Source organism: Glandiceps talaboti, chromosome 5 (genome assembly GCF_964340395.1).
Source record: "Glandiceps talaboti chromosome 5, keGlaTala1.1, whole genome shotgun sequence".
In the NCBI taxonomy this organism is placed as follows: Eukaryota; Metazoa; Hemichordata; class Enteropneusta; family Spengelidae; genus Glandiceps; species Glandiceps talaboti.
The window spans coordinates 21,482,825-21,505,440 of record NC_135553.1 but is presented as its reverse complement, the minus strand read 5'-3'; the positions used below and the strand labels follow the sequence as shown (position 1 = coordinate 21,505,440).

General features: G+C 35.8%; 1 protein-coding gene across 1 annotated transcript; it reads left to right on the top strand.

The window, feature by feature from the left end:
• Window positions 1–1,906: 1,906 nt before the first annotated feature.
• LOC144435648 (lysosomal alpha-glucosidase-like) lies at window positions 1,907–21,142 on the top strand. Its single transcript, XM_078124244.1, has 18 exons — window positions 1,907–2,046; window positions 2,835–3,151; window positions 3,518–3,663; window positions 6,006–6,171; window positions 6,791–6,887; window positions 7,337–7,575; window positions 8,084–8,215; window positions 9,230–9,340; window positions 10,128–10,241; window positions 11,022–11,109; window positions 11,814–11,931; window positions 13,128–13,258; window positions 13,885–14,036; window positions 14,398–14,546; window positions 15,023–15,170; window positions 16,871–17,078; window positions 18,490–18,695; window positions 20,513–21,142. Exons 1-18 carry the CDS (start codon window positions 2,028–2,030, stop codon window positions 20,573–20,575), a joined length of 2,604 nt encoding a protein of 867 aa, XP_077980370.1. The 5' UTR covers window positions 1,907–2,027; the 3' UTR covers window positions 20,576–21,142.
• Window positions 21,143–22,616: the final 1,474 nt, after the last annotated feature.

Below are 22,616 nucleotides of genomic sequence, written 5' to 3'. Positions count from 1 at the left end.
TAGCACTACACTGTTGTAAATGCATATCCGGGTCTGAAGTTCACTATCTTTTTACAACACAACTATTGTGTAGTATTGAAGAGATTCAACTCAGTACGTAACAAACACACTCCATATTTTTTAAAATGACGAGCAGTCGAAGAGATCGGAGGAGGGGTGGTAATTTGGTCCTTAGTCGACACAAATTGAAATTGTGTGTGCTGTTTGTTGTTGTCATTGCCTCTTTTATCTTTGTCAATAACTTTTTGCGTGGATCGTCCAAATCGCCATCGCGGTCCACGACTCAACAACAACAACAACAACAGCAACAACGCTATGGTCAGACTTCCAACGGAGATAAGAGCAGAGTCGATGATGGACAAAAATATGAAATCCCACTGGTAGGCAGTCCGGGAAATGACAGAATGGGCCTTGGGGAGGGAGGCTTTTCAAATGGTGAGGGGGAGGGGGATGACAATGATAAAAAAATAGAAGATGAAAGTATTCCAAGCTATGATGATATACCCACGACGGAGGTAAACAAGGAAGAAGATGTAGTGACCAACGTGAAGGAAAATGATGAAAAGTTGGAAGATAATGAAGCTAATAACAATGAAAATAATCAGGGATTAGAAAAAACAGAGGAGGAAATTAAAAATAGTAATGTTGACGACAACAATGATGGACTGGGGAAAGAAGAAGAAGTGGACAAAATTGAGCCAAAGAAAGGTGAAAAATCAATAGGGGAAACAATGTATGACAAAAAGCTACTAGACAAAACTTTGCAGGAAGGACAACAGAATGCCATGATCAATCTTGGAGAATCTCAGAAAGGAGAGAACTTTGGAGAAATTGAGAAACCGATAGTTAAGGAAGATTCTAAGACTTATCAGGAACTTAAGGATACAGGTGATGATGGAAATGGTGGCAACAAAGTTGATATAAACATTCATGAAGCTCAGAAAGAGGAAAATCAATCTGATGATGTCAAAACTTTACAAAATGTTAATGAGAAACTTGAAGCTCATATGCTAGATGAAAAGAAAAGTCAGGGCATGGAACAGACAGATGGAGATGGTAAAGAAACCAACAACAACAACAACAACATAGTCAATTTGAAGGAAAACCAGCCAAATGAGGAGGTGCTACCTAATGGAAACCCAGCAAATGGGGAGTTGCCACCAAATGAAAATCCAGCAAATGAGATGCTACCTAATGTAAACCCGGCAAATGGGGAGGTGCCACCTAATGAAAACCTGGCAAATGAGGAGGTGCCACCAAATGAAAACCCGGCAAATGAGATGCTACCTAATGGAAACCCATCAAATGAGGAATTGCCACCAAATGAAAATCCAGCAAATGAGATGCTACCTAATGTAAACCCGGCAAATAGGGAGATGCCACCTAATGAAAACCTGGCAAATGAGATGCTACCTAATGGAAACCCGGCAAATGAGATGCTACCTAATGAAAACCTGGCAAATGAGGAGGTGCCACCAAATGAAAACCAGATACATGTAGTTAAAACAGTTGGTGAAATCAAAACTCTGCCAGGCTTTCCAGGAACAGGTGAGCATGAAAAAACGGGGAGTTTTGAATTACAAAAAGATATGAATTCACCACTAGAGGAAGAAAAAGGACAATCTGAACCTAGTTTAGATGATGATGTAATAGATAAAGCTGTTGAGGAGCACAAGAATCTCTTGGAACTTGGGGCAGCAGGTACAGAAGAAGGTACAGGCCAGGATGTAAAAAGTGACAATGCGAATAAAAACCAGGAATCGCGGGATAATACTCTTAATGCAGGAGGAACAAATTATGTTGGTGACAACAATATTGGCAACTCAAACATGATGGAGGAAAAGGAAGTGGTAGTTGCTGGTAACCATGGTTATCAGGCAGCAAGTAATTATGAGAAGACTGATAACGAAAAAGATGGTAATGTGAATGTTGTTGACAACTTGAAGGTCAAGGAGAATCAAGACTTGGCAATAGAAAGAATTGACCGTGGAAAGTTTGATCAAACAGTGAAATATAAATATGACTCTATGGAACCTAAACCAAAAGGTAGGGGAAAATAATAGCAGAAAATACATAAAATGTCCAGGACTTACATGTATACTGTTTGTAAGTACGAAAAGGGTACTACTATAATTATGCAAATCATCCTAAAATTTGGTTGAAATTTCAGTGGTCATCATTTGATCATAACTTACAAGCCTAGGCTTATTCTACAAGTGTATTGATGCCTGTTCATCTATATAGGTTACTGTGTCTCAAAAACTATTGAAATACCTCGCAGTGACACAGTTGAAATTTACTGAAAGCAAATCTGAAGCTTTTGCCCACACGTGTGGGCTTGTTCGCCAGTTTGATCTGAGTTGGTCACATGACACATCCCTGGAATCATGTGACAAAATTCAGTGACGGTTTATGTGACTAATCAAGAGCATCAGAGTAGTGAGCAAGTCCACAGGTGTGGATGAAATCTTCAGTTTTTTTGCTTTCACAAAATTTCAACTTTATATAGTGTTTTATAACTTTATATAAGTTTAAATTTCAATGTTGATAATTACATTGTCTGTCATGATGCGTGTAATTTTGATCTTTTTATAGCTTGTGTTAAGTTTCCAAAAAACTATAATGGTGTTTTATAATTCATTCATATAATGTCTTTGCTGTGTTTTAGGTTAGGAAATCCAGTAATAAAGGAGAATTCTGGTAAAATTTGCATATACAATGTATTTACCTTGCACCATAATTTTGATGGGGAGCCCTGATAAAATACCTTGGTGGTTCAAGTAAATTTCATCTACAGTATTTACAAAACACTAATTTGTATCTATAATTCCCAGCTGCTAGTTGCACAGTGACAGAACCAGCATCTAGATTTGACTGCCACCCCGAAACAGGAGTAACTCAAAAACGCTGTGAAAGTCGTGGATGCTGTTGGAATCCTATCTTTACTGAGTCTGTACAGACATCCTCCAATAAACCACCAGACTGCTATTACCCAAGTGACTTCCCATCATACTCAATAACTGACAACACTCAGACCCCATTTGGGCATACAGCTAACCTGGAAAGACAGACCACAACTCACTATGGTAAAGATATACTGAAGTTACAAATGGATGTCTATCTAGAATCTGAATCTAGATTACATTTCAAGGTAAGAAAAAATATCTGTACATCAATTCTTTTCACCCAAGTTTTAGACTATTGAGAGTGAGCAGTATCATTGTATTGAAGTACTTTGTGTGTCTGTTTGTTTGTTTGTTTCCTTCAATAAGATAACACTCTGTAAAGTAGGTCAAAGTTTGAACTTTTTCGTAATGTAGTCACTACTTTTATATGATATGCTTATTGAAGGATGTGGTCAATGCGATTTTTTTTTATAGAGAGCTAGCTGTTGTACTATATAACCAGGAAAGACCATATAGATCTAGGCTGTACTCCTATCTTTTCAAACCATTATATTTTCTTTTTGACTGACTGTGATATTAACTTGTGTATCGGTGCATGATTTCATCAACAGATATTTGATCCCAATAGAAGGAGATATGAAATTCCACTAAGAACACCAAAACCAACAAGCAAGAGTTTATCACAGTCATATACGGTTGAGTTTGAAAAGGAACCTTTCAGTTTTCGTGTAAAGAGAGCAGAGAATCAGAAAGTGCTGTAAGTATTACATAATGGTATTTCTTTATTTATTCATTTATTCATGTATTTACTCATTGCTTATGGCTATCAACAGTACATTTAATTGTGCTACAATGCCTGGTGCTATTAGGCAAAAAAAAAGAATTGTTTCTTGACAGCAAATCACTTAAATTGGTCTTTGTGTGTGTGTGTGTGTGTGTGTGTGTGTGTGTGTGTGTGTGTGTGTGTGTGTGTGTGTGTGTGTGTATGTGTGTCCAGCCCATACAGTCTGCAGATCTATGGGGCAACACAAAAATAACCTTCTTACTTCAGTGAAGACAACTGCAGAGCCAATCATGAACAAGCAAATGAGAACTGCCCCACATACACACTTGCTCTAAAGTACTAAAGAAAAAGAACAGTAACTGCCATAAATAGTAGACTGAGTGACAAGTTTGTTGAGAAGTAAAAACACGTTGTCGCACCATTTTAGACAATGTACTGACCAGAAACAAATTTTTTTTTGGCCTTATATGGACATGTATTACATGGACTTCACTCTAGATACTGTAAACCTGGTGGAAATTTCCCTAAAGACTTATTTTCACTTAGTTCGGTCGAAAACAAAAATGCAAAAAATAAGTTGTGTAAAATGCCTTCTTGTACATGAACATGATGTACCAATCTGGTAATTAGTAAAAAGTAGTCTTTGAGAACTTGCTGAAGACTGTAAAATCATAAAATTTTCTAGTCGCAAAAATATCTAGGTTTACAGTAACTAACAATGATACCAAGTGAACCTTTTGTACTCGCCTTTTGCAGTTGTCTGTCAATTTTCAGGAAAGATAAGTTTATTTAGGGTATTTAGTGTGTTCAACGTATTTATCCGTGAGTCATTGCAATGATTAGATACAAAATTATTGATTCAGCTGAGGAAAATACAAGTGAGATAAGGGGCCTTGTCACTCTGAGTCAAAGATGAATACTAGTAGTAACAATTCCCTTATGTCATATTACTCTGGTAATTGAGCCTTCGGTTTACTATAAAGAGAGACACAAACTAAAGCAGTATGTGGATACAACAGTGGACTTTGGTTTAATTATAGTCTCAGAAGGGAGACATCACCGAGTTTCATTGACAACAGTTCCATGAACTTGCAGTGTACTGTTTTGGGACTTCCAATGTTTACACTATCAATGATAGTATCATGACAGTATCATGATCACATTAGAATCACACAACAGATTAGTCTCACTGCCAGACTCGTGACTATCGTCCCTAATCTGTTTATGTATGCCAAGCGGTGCAGCCGCGAGAAGAGTCCCTCTCTTCTCGGCGACTGTGCCACTAGGCATACATAAACAGATTAGGGACGATAGTAACGAGTCTGGCAGTGAGACTAACAACAGATGAGCCGTTGTTGCCCACTTGTATAATCTACCACATTGATGAACAACAGATTTAGTTTGCACCTATCTTAGTAAACTGAAGGTTGGATTACCAGAGTTTTCTGTATTTTACAGTTGAATATAACAAGTGAATAATATAATCATACATACACAAGTATAGTTTGAGTTGAAAAAAATGGGAAATAATAGCAACTGTGAATATTTTAACTTATATTTTGAGCACTTCAGAATCAGTGATGTAGGTGCATGTTTTGTGATGTACATACAATGGCTGAGGTATAATATAAATAAAACTAATATTTAGACAGTTTGACAGAGTTTGGTATCATGGCAGTGGATGGAAACATTACTCCACATTCTTTTTATCATAAGTGTGTGTATACATGGCAGACGCTGAAAGTACAATTATTAATTATTCCCCCCAAAATATTTCAACTATGTGTATAAATTTTAAATAATTTCATTTACTACCTTTGCACCAGTTGTCTAGAAATGCTGCTGATCAGACGTTATTTTATCACTGGTGGAGTTATCCATTAAAACTGGCTTTGCAAGATGCGGAAAGTCTTCTCCTTATCACACTATCAAACTGTCATACATTGATACAAAAACAATAGCGGGTGCCTCAGATGTAGATGCATGCAATGTTTTTATTAGTTTGTTTATGTCTGTAAAAGTTAGACACATCGTATATGTTAATATGACTAACTTTCACAGACATAAACAAACTGATAAGAACATGGCCTGAACTTACATCAGATCCACCCAATGCATATATGTCTACTTGATAGTGTGATAAGGAGAAAACTTTTCAGCACCTTCAAAGCCACTTTTAATAGTCTACTACTGATAAATCAACGTTCTGATCAACAGCATTTCTAGACAACTAGTGCAAGGGTTGTATATTGATGATGCCTGTGTATAATATACTCAGTGTGTTGTGTCTGTGTACATGTTCTTTTTCTTACTAGGTTTGATACCAGTATCAGCACGTTTATCTTCTCTGATCAATTCATCCAAATATCCACATCACTACCAAGTCACTACTTGTACGGTTTAGGAGAACATCTAGATTCCTTACTTTTAGACATGAATTGGACTAATAAAACTTTATGGGCCAGAGATATTATTCCTAAGGTAAATACTGAGTGTAATAATATTCGTTATGGATTTTGTGGACCGAGGTTGTACGGTGGAAGGGTCCGACTTTAAGAGGGACCCATAAGTTGTACTTCTGAGGCTCGTAAAACTCATATCCGGGCTTAAAAGTTTTATCACGTACCCTATCTAGTGGCGTGAAAACATCATTTGAATCGCAACCATATAAATTGATACTGAAACATTATTTTATGCTAAAAAAATGATAAGTTATTGTGAGAAAAAAATTGATACCGAATCACTGAGCAAACAGATATCGGTGAGTGCACCACTTACCATATTTGGGCAAAGTGTGCCAGTGCATGATACAGAAAGTTTTTGCCCGGGTTTAATGCACATGCTTTCCAGTGAATTACATCTGAGATACTGGGTATATGGATAAGTTGTTTCAAGACAAAAAAAGAAGTCTCAATTACATATGACAAGTTCATCCAAATAAAAGCAATCTTTGATAATAACATTTTGAAAGTTTGTGTGCAATGTGTACTTGTTTTAAATGAATATCTTAACATCAATATCTCAACAAACCCACAATGTGTTTCCCCCCAAAAATATTTTTGGCAGTGCCTTTAACAAAGTCTATCTTTTCTTTTCGTAGGAAGATACAAACTTGTACGGTTCTCACCCATTTTACATGGTAATGGAGGGTGATGGTAATGCTCATGGAGTATTTCTATTCAATAGTAATGCCATGGGTATGTACATGTAGTTGTAAGGGCACACGCTTGATTTATATGTTTGTTTGTTTGTTATGCATGCATGCGTGTGTGTTTTGTTTGTGGGAGTATGTACATATGTGTGTGTGACTTGGTGTGACTCAAGATCTGTGCATGACTGTGTGTGTGTGTGTGTGTGTGTGTGTGTGTGTGTGTGTGTGTGTTTGTTTTGGGAGGGGATAATTTTGCTGTGATATTCAGGCATAAAACATCAATTTGATGGAATATTTTCAATATATGTAGAAAAAAATGTTGTGGAAACTACCAGTATTACACTTTGATGATCAATTCTGCTTGCACTCCAGAATACAATTTTTAATGCCATCGAAGACATACATTCTTACATAAAACAACAAATAAAGTATGTTGACCTGTATATAAACTCAGCTTGTGCCACTTCAAACCTTAAACATTTTGTCCTTTCTCAGATGTTACACTGCAACCAACACCAGCTTTGACATATAGAACAATTGGAGGAATTCTGGACTTCTACATATTCCTTGGTCCATCTCCCACTGAGGTAATACAACAGTACACTGAAATCATTGGACGGCCATTTATGCCACCATATTGGAGTCTAGGTTTCCATATCTGTCGCTATGGTTACGGGTCACTGGAGAAAACAAATGAGGTTGTGAAAGAAACTCGTGCAGCTGGTATTCCACAGGTATTTACTACAGTTATAAGATTTACTTTGTGATCATTCGTTACTAAGTGTTCGTAAATGTACAGACTGATGCTTCATGCCGGTTTACATTGCATCCATTGTTCTAATTTCCAGCACTCAACACAACAACAGAAGCTATTACCTGCATTAATACAGATTATAAAATTTAACTATCAAGAATTTTGAGTTCGTGAGAAGTATAATAACATATTATTTATCGTGTGAAGTCATGATGCTTGAACTGTTAAAGTGGCCATCTTGGGTGGATTCAAGCCTTGCCACTGCTGTTTGTTTCTGAATGCCAAAAGTCATTATTAAGATGTGCCCATCAACCCAGCTGTATAATTGGATACCTAACAGGATGGGAAATTGCAAAGTGAATGTTTTAATTCTGTGTGCTTAAATAAGAAGCATATTGTGCAGAATGGAAATTTAGTGCCAATAGTTCATTTACCTTCAGATTTTTCAAAATATTCAAGTTTTTGGAACGTGTTTGTTTCTACCATAGGATGTACAGTGGCATGACATTGATAGTATGGACAAGTTTTTGGATTTTACCTTTGACCCTGACAAGTTCTCCCAACTACCACAGTTCATTGAAGATATTCATCAACATAATCAGTATTATGTCACTATGTTGGTAAGTTTGCACAAAAAAAACATTCCAGATGGGAATCAGAAAAAGAGAGAATTACTCTTGATAACTAAAAAATGTTTAATGGTTTGTAGGGAGATCGCAAAATGAGAGTTAGAAGAAGAATTTGAAATTAAAGAAAAATTATTTACTTTACAACAGAATTGATGTTGCCATGATGTTTCGCTCATGGGGCATGGCAGTTCTTTTACATAAACATAGGCAACGTCAAACCCAAAATAAACAACAACAACAACAACAACAACAACAACAACAATAACAGACATGCTGAACTCAGATTGACTTTGAACATTAGCACATCACAAGTTTTATGGATATGAGAGAATTAGTACATGGAGCACTGATACTGCATACATATTATCTCACTTTGTTATGCCAGAAAACAGATTTACTGACAATGTCCTACATCAATTTGACAGTAAATGAGGAGGTGATCGGCAGAAATTATCGTAACATTAGGGATAGAACCCTTCTGTGTGTTGTGCCTCTGTTGTTTTTACTGTAGGGCTGAAAATGCATGTAATTTGAAAAAACACAGTGTGATATGAGTGAAACACCAAGGCAACTTCAATTTTCCTGTAAATAGTGCACATCTCAAATGAAAATTTGATTGTTAAATGTAGTTCACACAATAAAAATTATTTTAATATTAGATTTTGTCTCTATAACCTACAGGATGATTTACAATACTAACACACATATCATTTTTAATGTGTGGAAAAAAGGACAACTATTGAAATTTATCACAATTGCATATTATTTATTTTTCGATAGAAATGGTTATTATCAAACTATGTATACCAGGGGTACTCTAGAGAGAGGTGTCCAAGTATTGGAACAGAGTAACTAGATATTGAAACCTACCATCACATACTAAAACAATGAGTTGTCTTAAATGAGAAAATTACAAGGTCAATGATAATTAAAGTTCTGACATCAGTTAAGCATATTTACAATTTTCAGAAATGTGATGCCATTCATTGTCATTCATTTTTTCAGGATCCCGCCATAAGCAGTAGTCAGCCTAAGGGTACATATCAACCATTTGATGATGGCATGAGTAAAGATATATTCATCAAAAATGCCAGTGGAAGTTTACTTGTAGCCAAAGTAGGTTGAATTTACCAAATAGTAAAATCCGGTCTATACCAGTGCTGAGATATTGTGACATACACTACTCCTCATGCCATACAGCAATTCCTTGTGGTGTACCAAAATTTGGTGTTCCCTTGTCTTTACTATGTGGTGATTTAAACCAAGTTGTTATCATTTTGAACCGCAATAACACAACACAAAGTTGTCTTCCATTAGAGGAACAGCAACACTCAGTCTGGTACTTTACACAGTGCATCACATTTTAACTTAAAATTCATGATATTGTCCCAGTGTGTTGCATAAGCTCACTGTTCAGAGAGCTATAATTATTTTTTGTATTTAATAATTGTTTATTGGGGTTATTACAAATATACAACTCTTTTTTCATGAATGGAAATTTTACATATTGTATTCCCAAACTTTTCTTAAGTTTTGAATTTCAAAAACTCCCTGTTTCTTAGTGTGCACTGTATTGTCACAAATAGTGAATATGTATTGTAATACATACACAGTAATACTAATATGTAGTATTATCACAAAACAAAGACAGAATTTAGCAGATGTATGCTGAATGAGGTAAGCACTATTTGAAAATTTGTCCGGGGAAATGTGCGAATATTTAATTGGCAGAATTAACCTTACATATATGATACAATAATTTACTCAATTCAGCCATCTCTTTTAGAAACTAACCCTTGAGTCTAGCACTTTCAGTTCATTTATAGTATTTGCTAGACCATGTTTTGTCATTTTTGAGTGATTGTTAGTTAATACAACAAACAACTTTTATCTGTTTTCAAAGGTATGGCCAGGGGAGACTGCATTTCCTGACTTTACAAATCCTAACACTTCTCTTTGGTGGGCTGAGCAAATTGCCACACTTCATAAGAAAATTCCATTTGATGGTCTCTGGAATGTAAGTATTTTAATAACCCAGACTGCAAACCGTTACCATGAGCTACTCGTGAACAAGTTTGATTATGAAAATCGCAGTACCTGGGTGTCAGTCTGTCAACGTACAAAGTAATGTAATTTTAGGTGTTTCTGTTTATTGTGCAGTGTAACTGTAGTTTTCGCCAGTTGTCTTTCATTTCTATGTATAGTTGTTTTGGGGTCCACCTTTAGAGGTGTTCATCACCTGTGTGGACTGCCTGACTTTTTGTCAAAGTTAAATAAATGAAAGTATACAGGGATTAAGAATTACAAGAAGTTAGAAACATCCAAATGAAAGCTGTTATTTTTGGTCAAAATATAGACCTAGCCAAAATGAAATGGTAGTTTTGAAACTTTTTTTTGTATAGGTTAAATTAGCCAAGCCATTTTTAATGCAATTGGTATGTTTGCAGTGATGCTTATATTGAGACAGAGTTTAATGTATTTTCATGATCACATTATTGTTCACCATACTTTCAGCACTTTAAAGTGAAGTATGCAGAGAATGAATGAAAGAATCCCACTGTGTTCATAAGTATGTATACATGTATGTATGTATGTGTGTTTATTGCCTGGAATTTGCATATCAGTCACATGTCATCATTCTGTTCTATTTGGACTATTTGTGTTTTGCTGATTGACAGAAGGAAACTAACTCATTGAAATCTTTTGAGTTGGGTTTTATTGCGACCATTCAGTTTTTCGTGCTATTTATGTTGTATGCATTTTTTTGTAATGTTTTTTTTTTTTTTGTGAACATCAGGATATGAATGAGCCATCTAGTTTCTTGTATGGTTCAGTTGATGGTTGTCCAGCCAATAATACATATGAAAATCCACCTTATCTACCAGGTAAATAACATCAAGAAATTGTAGATAGACAGACCGACTGACAAACAGACAAACAGACAGACACATATACACACAAAGACAGACACATACATACATACATACATACATACATACATACATACATACATACATACATACATACATACATACATACATACATACATACATGCATGCATATTGCATACACATGTTCATAGTATTTTACATATTACATATTTCACACACATACACACACAAACACACACAAACACACACACACACACACACACACACACACACACACACACACACACACACACACACACACACACACACACACACACACATTTACTGACCTGATGATTATTAACAGGGTGAAAGCTAGTCAGAACCTTTTTGAAGTTTAACCCCTTTGAGTTGAGTTTTGTTGAAACCATCTAATTTGTGTATTTGTACCCATTAACAGTTAGACAAACACACACACATAATATGTATCCTCACAACCATAAAGGAGCTTAAGAATATTGTATGACACATTAAATGTGTACAATTGCATAGCAGATACGACCTTTCTACATTGATGCAACATAATATGCAGTGCCATGTATAATTAGTCAGAATTATAAATTACAGATTGTATTATACTTTTTGCAGTCATTTACCATACATTATCCTTTTGTGTCCATTTCGATTTAATAATAATCTCTTTTTGATTATTGTTGCAGCTGTGAGTGGCGGATCCTTGATCACTAAAACAATATGTATGACAGCACGGCATAAATGGAACAGACACTATGATGTACATAATCTGTATGGGTTGTCAAACAGCATTGCCACATACAAGTAAGACTGCATGCTGTTTAACTCTTATTGTTGTGCTCACTTAGCTGCAGCTGGGGTGAAATGGGGCATTATTTCTTTTGGATGACACGACCATATAGATATAATATTTTAGGGAAAGGCCAATTTCTGAATATAGCCAAACCATTCAGTACTTGCCTTCTTTATTTTTTAACGAATTGGGTTTGGTGGTGGGGAGAGGGGACGGAGTGGGGGGGGGTGGGTGGGGTGGGGGTGGGGCTGGGGTTATTGGTATCTTTTGAACTGATTATTTAGTGCTCCATGATTTCAGGAAGAGGGTTAGAGGGTTGAGGTAGGAAATTAATATGTTGATATTTTGCACAAAAATTTAGTTAGAGGAAGACTCAATAGATAGATTTTCAAGGTTTTTGAATTTTTGCCTTAAGTTTAAAATATGTAGGTATACCTAATGAGCATCAGCTAACAATTTTGTCTGCAAATTTATAACAGCTCATTCTCAGAAAATGAGAGCACAGCAAAAATGTTTTATATTATACCATGCATAAGCCAAAAATATGGAATATATCCTCTGGTCTTTCTATGTCATAACAATGCGTGTCTAAGTCATGACAACACGTGTCTACATGACTGGTTCTGCTGTGTTCAAAATACTAGTATGAGTCAAAACGTTCAAAATTGCCATTATTTCCCCCCTGACTTTTGTTTGATATTACTAGTGGTGGTATGATTTTGATATTGTCCACTATTTTTCTTCCTTCACCCTGAAAATACTCGTGACCTAAGGGTTGTCACTACTAGTCTAATGACTCATAGTGACAAAGGCCCCTTAGGTCACTTATATTTTCCTCAGTTGAATGAACAAAAATGTTGGGAATAATATCTAATTGTACCTTCAGAATATGATGTCATGAACAGAGTGACATACAAAGTACATGGTGTGGCCAAAGCGCTATCCAATTTTAGAGTTTATTGTCACAGTGTTTATTCTGTTTTCCTTTCTCCATTACTTATTACATACTTTGGATGTTATATTTGAGCCTATTTTAAGTGATTTGTGCCATCATACAGCTATTATGAATCTTGATGCACTATGTGATGAATCAACTCAGCAACAAAGTGACACCACATACAAGTAAGTAACTTACTTGTCTGTGGTGAAACCAACTACAATTATATATATCCCTGTGTTGTCATTTCTAATTTTATTTCTCTCTCAGTGCACTTGCCGAGATGAATAAAAGACCATTTGTACTCTCAAGGTCTACTTTTCCAAGCAGTGGTAAATATGCAGCTCACTGGACTGGTGATATTTTGAGTACATGGAAACATATGTATTACACCATACCAGGTAAGCAGGAACTTCAAAACTGTATATAGCCATTGACAACTATTTTCAAATCCTGATTTTAGTATATTGAATGAACTGAGGTACAGTGCCATAGGATATGGGGATGGATGTGTGTGTGTGTGTGTGTGTGTGTGTGTGTGTGTGTGTGTGTGTGTGTGTGTGTGTGCATGCATGTGTCCACATGCATGTGTGCACACAGTGTGTGTGTGTGTGTGTGTGTGCATGCATGCATGCATGCATTCATGTGTGCACGCATGTGTGTGTATGTGTGTGTGTGTGTGTGTGTGTGTGTGTTAAAAAACTGCTGAGTTCATTGCTTCGGTTTATGGTGGATGGTGGAGATGCAATGTAGGATGTCTAGTCATTGAAGTGTTCAATTCAAATTTATCACACCAAGATGTAATTTGGGTTTGTGTAATTTCATCATTGAATATATAAATTTATAAATTAGTCTTATACCAAATATTCAAATAAACTCATTAATTACAGTCATGCAACATTTTGATATGTGAAACACCATGTATGTGACAGACATTATGCACCTCTGTGACCGGCTATGGTTTCATCCATGTTATTCACTGACAGATCTTCCAGAGAAAAGAAAAAATCAAAATTATTTCTTACAGGTATTTTGAATTTTAATATGTTTGGTGTTCCAATGGTTGGTGCTGATATTTGTGGTTTTGGAGGAAACACTACAGAACAGCTATGTCAGCGATGGCAACAACTTGGAGCATTTTATCCTTTTGCTCGAAATCATAATGACATCAAGGCCAACGTAAGTAAAAAAATTGTACAAACCAAACAAACATATTACTGTTAGGCCTAATAAAAAAATTGTGTTTAGAATAGGTGGGGTAGGTAGATTTTTTATTTTATTTTATGATTTTTTTTTTCAAGTATGAGTGTCTAGTTCAGGTTTTCCATTGTTTTCCAAATGGTCTCTGTATTATTTATGTCTTCCTATCAGATGTACAGCCATTACAGATTGGAAGAATAGTTTTATATATTATTAATCTTTTTTAGTATTTTGTTAACTAGTAAAAATTGTCTGAACCTTTTTTTAAAATTAAATATTTATATGAGACAAATCTTGGCACCACTTGATGGCTAACAGTAAACTGATCTTTTTCCTTCAGGATCAGCATCCGACAGTATTTAGTGAAGCGATGCAAAATTCCACAAGAAAAGCATTATTGATTCGATACTCTCTGCTACCTTATCTGTACACTCTATTCTACAAAGCCCACACAGATGGCAGTCCTGTGGTCAGACCATTGTTCTTTGAGTGAGTACTAGATTAGAGTTCAAATTCATCAAAAACCTTACTATGACAGAACTCTATGAAGTGAGGGAGGGAGGGAGGGAGCGAGCGCAGCAGAAAACACTGCAAGTATACAAGTGCAAAAATACCCCAAGTATGCCACACTTGCACACACACATCATGCTCAGAATTGTGGCACATTCAGCACATACAACATTCATTGACTCCGAGTATACTATAATGAGGATATGTTTACTAATAAATGAATCAAAATTATACATCTACTCTTCACTAACTATGTTACCTGCAAAGATTTGTATATAGATGTGTAGATATCTTGATTTGAACTGTTCTGAATGCTTTCAAACTGATAATTGCCTAGTATGTATTCTGATGTTAACCTTTGCTTCAGATTGATGAATTCTATGGTTGCAGAGATGGATAGTGGTTCAGGCAATGTTTATATTTGTTTTAATCATGACATAAATGTTGTCTGTTAGGTACCCAAAAGATAAGATGACATACAGTATTGATACTCAGTTCCTATGGGGAGAGGCATTAATGATAACACCGGTACTAAATGAGAATGCTACTTCTGTGGAGGCATATTTCCCGGATGATGATACAGTATGGTATGACTACTACACTGTAAGTATCCAACTCCTACGCATTGGTGATATGGTGGCCACTTTTGACACATCACAGAGTTTACGTAACATGTTCGCTACTTTTTAAACAAAATGCATATTTAACATAAAATATCCATGGTGTTAATTATAGTTAGTTTATTGATAAAATAGACTGGCTCAATTCTGAATTATATTCTGTTAAATTATGGTTATGTATAACTCCACCAAAAGGTAGTGCAGCGTATATATACAAACTTAGTAGTTGGTACATTGTCAACAAGCGACCAGTTCTCCTTCATATCATCCAAAAAATTGGTCTATAAATATAGAAATTTTTGCCAAACAGAAAAGGTAATTCATATTTGTATTGTTTATGAATAAATCTGCCCTTAATTATAATGTTAGTATTTGAATGCTATGGTTTTACAACAAAATCCAATATGGCCACTCACTGATGGCAGCGCTACCTTGGAAAGTTGGACCGGAAGTTGTGGAGGTCAACTTTTTTTACGGTAGCACTGTGTAGGAGCTTGTGTAAGTATATATTTTATGTAGAATAGACACATGACAAAATAAGTCACATTTGTTTTTCAATGTATATAATTGTAATCTTGGAAAGATTTGGGCACTTCTATCTTTCAGGGTGAGCGTTTGGGTTCTTTTTGATGCACGTGATTCTTAAATCTTTCAATGTGTACTGTACCATTTATGTGTACTTGTGGTGTTATCATTCTGGTTTAATACTGGTATTTGTTGGGAGTTTACCCACATGTATATCTTGCCTAATCCTTTTGTAAAAGAAAATTCATTCAAAACATCAAGGATTGTATTTATTGATAAGGACTGTTTTACTTGTTACTTTTGCACTCCCATAAGGCTAAATGACTGAGTATTTACTAAATATATGACAATAAAAGTTTGAATATGAAAAACAATTAACTGGCAGAGCTGTAGAAAAAAGTTCATGAAGGACATCAGAATAAACCTAGTGTAATCAATTGATAATGCTAGAACCTGGGATTGAATCTCAGGTCTTTAAATCAGTCAGAGAATTGAAATTGACATTTTCAATTTTTTATGAGCGAACATCTAAATTGACTCTTGAAAACAAAAAATGTTTACCCAGTGAAACTTGTTAAGGAGTCCCAGCCTGTCACCATTATTACCTTATATTAATACTTCAATATAGTATTGCAGTCATTTTTTATGAGCTAAATAGTTAATCTATGTATTAGTCAGTGATGCTTATGAATACTTATATGTATACTATGGCTAGACCAACTTGGCCAATTAGAGGCCTTGATTTCGGTTGGTTATATGGAGCCATAACCCACTCTTTCTTAGGGGTGTGACCTATATTATTAAAAGAAAAGAATTCTAAATTTGCATGAAACTAATTACGCTCAGCACTCAATGACTTTTGGATAAAAAGTTTCAAAAAATCCATTTGAGCCAATCACGCCATATTATAAGTAAGATACACAACTCGTTCGGTAGGTTTATGTGCCAAAAACTTGGGGGTACGCCCCCTCATTTATTGGCACATAACCCTTCCGAACGAGTTGACTATATATTACATCTCTAGTTTTTTGAAACTTAGTTTTCAATCAAGTCATTCAACCAAGCCATATACTGATCACTGTACTTTAAAAAACAACAAAAAAAACCATGTTTTTTTTTCATACTGTCATTCTGATGTCATGTCTCTTTGTTTGACAGGGAGCTAAAGTTAAAAGAGGCAGAGTAGAACTTGAAGCACCAATGGATACCATTAATTTACATATACAAGGTGGATACATCATACCAACACAGGAGCCAGCAACCACCACTAAAGCAAGCAGGAATAATACATTTGGATTAATAGTTGCCTTATCAAATTATGGACGTGCTAATGGCAGTCTTTTCTGGGATGACGGGGAAACTTTGGGTAAGTATATTAATTATGTTCTACACCAAAACATGAAGTTTTGGTATTTTTGACCACAGAGACACGAAGAGTGTGCTCTCAGGTAAGTTTTTAACCTTTGGGTCCAGTGCTATAAAACACTAAAAACACTAGCTGGTAACTACATGTTAATACAATGTAGTCTAGCTGCTAGACCTTTGGGCTTTCTTCTGATACAACAAGCAACTGGAGGTAATTTTGGACGTGCAGGGTACAATCAAGGGCGAAAGCCTGGGGTCTATCTAAAGTGATTCCGCATTCCCATAATATCAATAACAGCCAATCAGAGAACCTCATTGACGACTAGCGCAAACAGAAACAATGGCTGATTTTTTTCATTCAGCTTAAGGAGGGGCTTGTAAAAATAACCACCAATGCCTTATCTGAACTGTGTGAATGACAATGTCTACACACTCCTCAAATTTACAATTACCATAAAGCCATAATTAGACAAAATACTGATGTAAATGTGTTTGTCAACACATTAGTATGTATGCATAATAGAGGTCATGGGTTATTGAATATATTAACATATATATGCATACATTTTGCCCAGCCCATGACCATAGGTCATCTCAATGGAACGCCAAGTCTAAAAATGTCTTTAACTAATACATATTGCACCTCACACAGCAAAACTTCCTAATGATCCATGCATGTAACGGATAGGAGTTGTACCTCACATGGCATATCTCCAGTTATCCATGCACATAACAGATACGAGTTGTTACCTCACATGGCATATCTCCTGTTATCCATGCACTTAACAGATACGAGTTGTACCTCACATGGCATATCTCCTGTTATCCATGCACTTAACAGATACGAGTTGTACCTCACATGGCATATCTCCAGTTATCCATGCATGTAACAGATACGAGTTGTACCTCACATGGCATATCTCCTGTTATCCATGCACTTAACAGATACGAGTTGTACCTCACATGGCATATCTCCTGTTATCCATGCATGTAACAGATAGGAGTTGTACCTCACATGGCATATCTCCTGTTATCCATGCATGTAACAGATAGGAGTTGTACCTCACATGGCATATCTCCTGTTATCCATGCATGTAACAGATAGGAGTTGTAATCTCACATGGCATATCTCCTGTTATCCATGCATGTAACAGATAGGAGTTGTACCTCACATGGCATATCTCCTGTGATCCATGCATGTAACAGATACGAGTTGTACCTCACATGGCATATCTCCTGTTATCCATGCATGTAACAGATACGAGTTGTACGGTAACCTCACATGGCATATCTCCAGTTATCCATGCATGTAACAGATACGAGTTGTACCTCATATGGCGTATATCCTGTGATCCATGCATGCAGCATATACCGTAAATTCATACACAAATTCTTCTTCTTATTGTATCCAGGTACTATATATAAAAAACTGTATGAAAGTGTGGTTTTCACTACTGGTGACGATGGTTCATTATCTTCTACTGTGTTACATGATGGCTACCCAGAAGCAGGGAAAATGATACTCAGCAATGTGAAAGTACTGGGAGTGTTAGTAAAACCAGGACAGGTTATAGCTAATGGAGAAGAAGTTAACTTTTCATATGGTGACGAATCAAAGGTAAGATTAGAAAATAAAGTGCATTGAAAGCAGGCACCCACAATTAGGCTGTTCAGACTACGCATTTTGTGTAGGACCAGACCATGGCCAGGTCCTGGTCTAGGACAAAAAAACAAGTGTGAACGGTTTGTCCGGGCCTGGCCCGGACAAGATTTGGTACTAGATGAGGAGATGGACCAAGTCCGGTCCTGGTCCGAACCTGGTCCAAGACTAGAGTAAAAGCGGCAGTGTGAACGTATACCTTGTCCCAGAGGACGCCCTCACATGCTAACCTACAGTATATGTTGACCTTGTTACCATTGTCTAAGTGACCCATGTGACCAATGAGCCTAAGATAGTCATTCGCAAACATGGCCGCAACCAGACGAGTGAACTGGTCATCAGAAGAAATTCAGAGTTTGATTTCCATTTGGGGCGATGATGTCGTCCAGAATATCATGGCTGGGACATCCAAGGATAAGGTTGCCTTTGATTTGATGTTGTCAAAGTTGCAAGAAAATGATTACGCCTGCACCGCCGACGAATGTAGAAGGAAGGTGAAATACTTGAGAGAGATCAATACAAGCGGGTCATTGATAATAACCACACCAGCGTAAAACGTAAAAACATCATGAACATTACGAGCATTGTTCTGTTTATTTGTCGCCATCAAGTCTGGGACAAAAACAGCGCCCTCAGACATGTCAATGCTGTACCATTGTTAAACATAGCTGACTTCGATATTATCGATATTGTCCCAGACTTGATGGCAACAAGCACTCTGAACGCATACCAAAAGTTAATCCGAGATTAATTTGTTTACTGGGACCAGGTCATGGCCAAGATTTTTCATAGTCTGGACATCCTAAATATGTTACTAGCATGTTATTCATTTAATCACATGCTTAACTTGTTTGTTTGATCTCACTTAAGGATTAAATAAATGTAGGAACATGAATGTAGGAAAAAAACATGGTGTATGAATGTAGGAAAACATGGAAAATATGTGGAAATGCATGATCTATGAATGGAAGAAAAACATGGAAAATATGTGGTAAAAACTGTGTATGAATGTATAAAAAAAAAACCATGGAAAATATGTGCATGAAATGATTGGTCTATGAATGTATAAAAAAATCATGGAAAATACTTCATGTAGTTAGATGTTATTCCCCAATATTTTTCTTCGTTCAGCCAAGGAAAATACAAGTGACCTAAGGGACCTTTGTAACTACAAGTAGCTAGACAAGTATAGTGACAACCTTTAGGTCACAAGTATTTTCCAGCTGAATGAAAAAAAATATTGGAGAATAACATAATTATACCACCGCTAGTAATATCAAAGAAAAATCAGGGAAAGTACCGGTAATAGTAATTTAGAATGTTTGACTCATATTGCGAACAAAGCAGAACCAGTGATGAAGACATGGGTTGTCCTTACATAGATGCACGTTGTCATGATGTAGATTGACCCAGAGTATATATTCCATTTTTTTTTAACTTGGCTCCTGCATAGTATAATAAAATTTAAGTCCTGCTATTTTGATAATTCAAGGTCATATATATCTTCCTGACCATGTAAGTCTTTATGCAATATGTAAATTTGATCAATTATCATGAAACAATGACATACTAACTACTATTAACAGTTCTGAAATTGTTAGCATTGTAATGCTGTACGTAACATACCCTGAGTCTTTTTTGTTGACTGAAAAAAATGGGGAAAAGGCCACAGATACTCAAACCTGTAACGTTACCAAGCAAACAGAGAGGTCATTGTTATCAAAGAAGAAAAATTAACAAACTATGTTTTCTGTTGTTATTTTTTCTATATACAGGTATTACACATTACTGGTCTGGTCTTACCATTGAATAAAGAATTTGTTATCATGGTTATCTAACTAATGGTATCAGCCACACTGTACTTGCCTTATCTACAGTAGCTGCTTCAGTAAAGTCTCTTTATACATCGGTAGGAAATTAAGTTTGAATGTGGAATCAAATGAAAATGTAATACCAAGGAGCTCTAGTAAAACTGTGTGAAATATTCATGATAGCAACTCTTAGATAAACGGACTCAATTATAGAAATACACACAGTGGTGCCTGGAAGGGATTTGATAAGGTCACAAAATGAGTTCACCTTCAATTGTTAATATCCACAATATTCATGTCAATTCACTGCAAACTTCTGAGTCAGTAATATGCTTTGCTCTTAATGGTGTTTACCTCATCTGTGAGTATAATGCATTGAAGGATGAATCATTCCTAGACAAAGTAAAGGTCTAATGACTATGTATCTAACTCATAATCATTATAGACACCATTGTAGCGAAGTTAGTCCTCTTTCTCCCAAGGGAGCATTTGTTTGTACACAAGTAATTACTTAGTTGGCGCAAGAGGAGTAGTACATGGAATATGTATGCACACATATGCCTGGAGTAAATACATAGACACATAAACACATACTGTTGGAGTAAACGTGATACAACACACACACACACACACACACACACACACACACACACACACACATACCTTTCTCAGGGGTATTTTTATAATTATGGTGGTTATATCTGATACCAGAAGTATAAGAACATCAGTACACAGTGTTTCTAATTTGTGGGATAATCAGGGTTCTATTTCAAACATTTTATGCAAATGAATGCAAATTATGTATTGTTTATGCCAGGGCTGTTTTGATGCTTAGGTTTTGAGAAGTTTACTGTAGTTAATAATGGAGCATAGGGTATGCTGTAAATTTGATAGACTGAAGGCTTTGTCATTGGGTAAACTCCTTAAAAATCACGTTACATACAAAGATGTTTAGTTAATGTGTAATAGGAGTGTCTGAAATGAATCCTTCAGTTTATCAATCTTTTGTACGTACATTGTATGAAAAATGCAATTTATATTTAGTTGATTCTTCAACAGTACTACAATCGCTGATGCTTCAGCGATGGATTTTGATAAGGGTTGTTAATTTACATTTTCAAAGGTTTGTTCATACTTCTTCATAAGTAGAATTTTCATAGCTTTAATTTATAAGATAATGAGAAAAGTGTTTGGTGATGGGATTATCTGAGGTTATCGTATTACCTAATCTGGAGCTACCGATAAAATAAACCTCCCACAATGGTCAGGGTGACTATGAATTGATCATTTATGGTTACAAACAATGTATCAATATTGTTTATAATACTGATTGATTAGTATTTATTATCACATTTCCCATGATTCAACATTCAACATGGCGGGTTTGCAAGTTCCCTATTGAATGACATGATAGTCATCCAAGTACTTGTACGATCAACCAAAGATATTTCAGTTACAAAATATTTCCTACACCAGTCCTACGCATGTACTATCTACCAAAGAGAATGTGTCTTACTATAAGAACTTACAACCCATAACACCATTTTCTGTATGTACCAGAATGTTTTATAGCATCCATATCAAGTGTAAAAGTATACTGTTTCATTTGCTAAATGACCACATTAGAAAAGCCACATGCTGGGCTTGTAAATAAACCAATTGAAACAGTATACTTTTACACTTGATATGAATGCTATAAACGAGTGTAGTACATATAGAATGTGCTTTACTTCAGTGTTACTAGTTGTAATATGAATGCTATAAACGAGTACTAGCACATAGAGAAAGTGCTTTACTTCAGTGTTACTCATTGTAAATGATGGCTCAATTTCAAGAGATTTCATCATAGTGCATGAATTAATATGTCTGGCATAGTTTTGACCTTGCAAGATTGTGACCAGCGATGTAAGTTCAAATTTTATGCATTATTGAAATGCAGAAGTTTTGCTGTCTTTTCTATTACATAACACAATTGTGTATAGACTCAGACACTGGTACCAAAGTTTGATAGCTGCATGGTCTGTGTGTTGCTTTGACTTTGACCTTCAATAAACTTAAACACATTAGT

What these genes read in the sequence shown, in the direction of transcription:
- LOC144435648 (XM_078124244.1), top strand. An exon ending in AATCTAGATTACATTTCAAG is followed by an intron (nt 3,152 to 3,517) that starts GTAAGAAAAAAT and finishes TTTCATCAACAG; the next exon opens with ATATTTGATCCCAATAGAAG. An exon ending in AGTATTATGTCACTATGTTG is followed by an intron (nt 8,216 to 9,229) that starts GTAAGTTTGCAC and finishes TCATTTTTTCAG; the next exon opens with GATCCCGCCATAAGCAGTAG.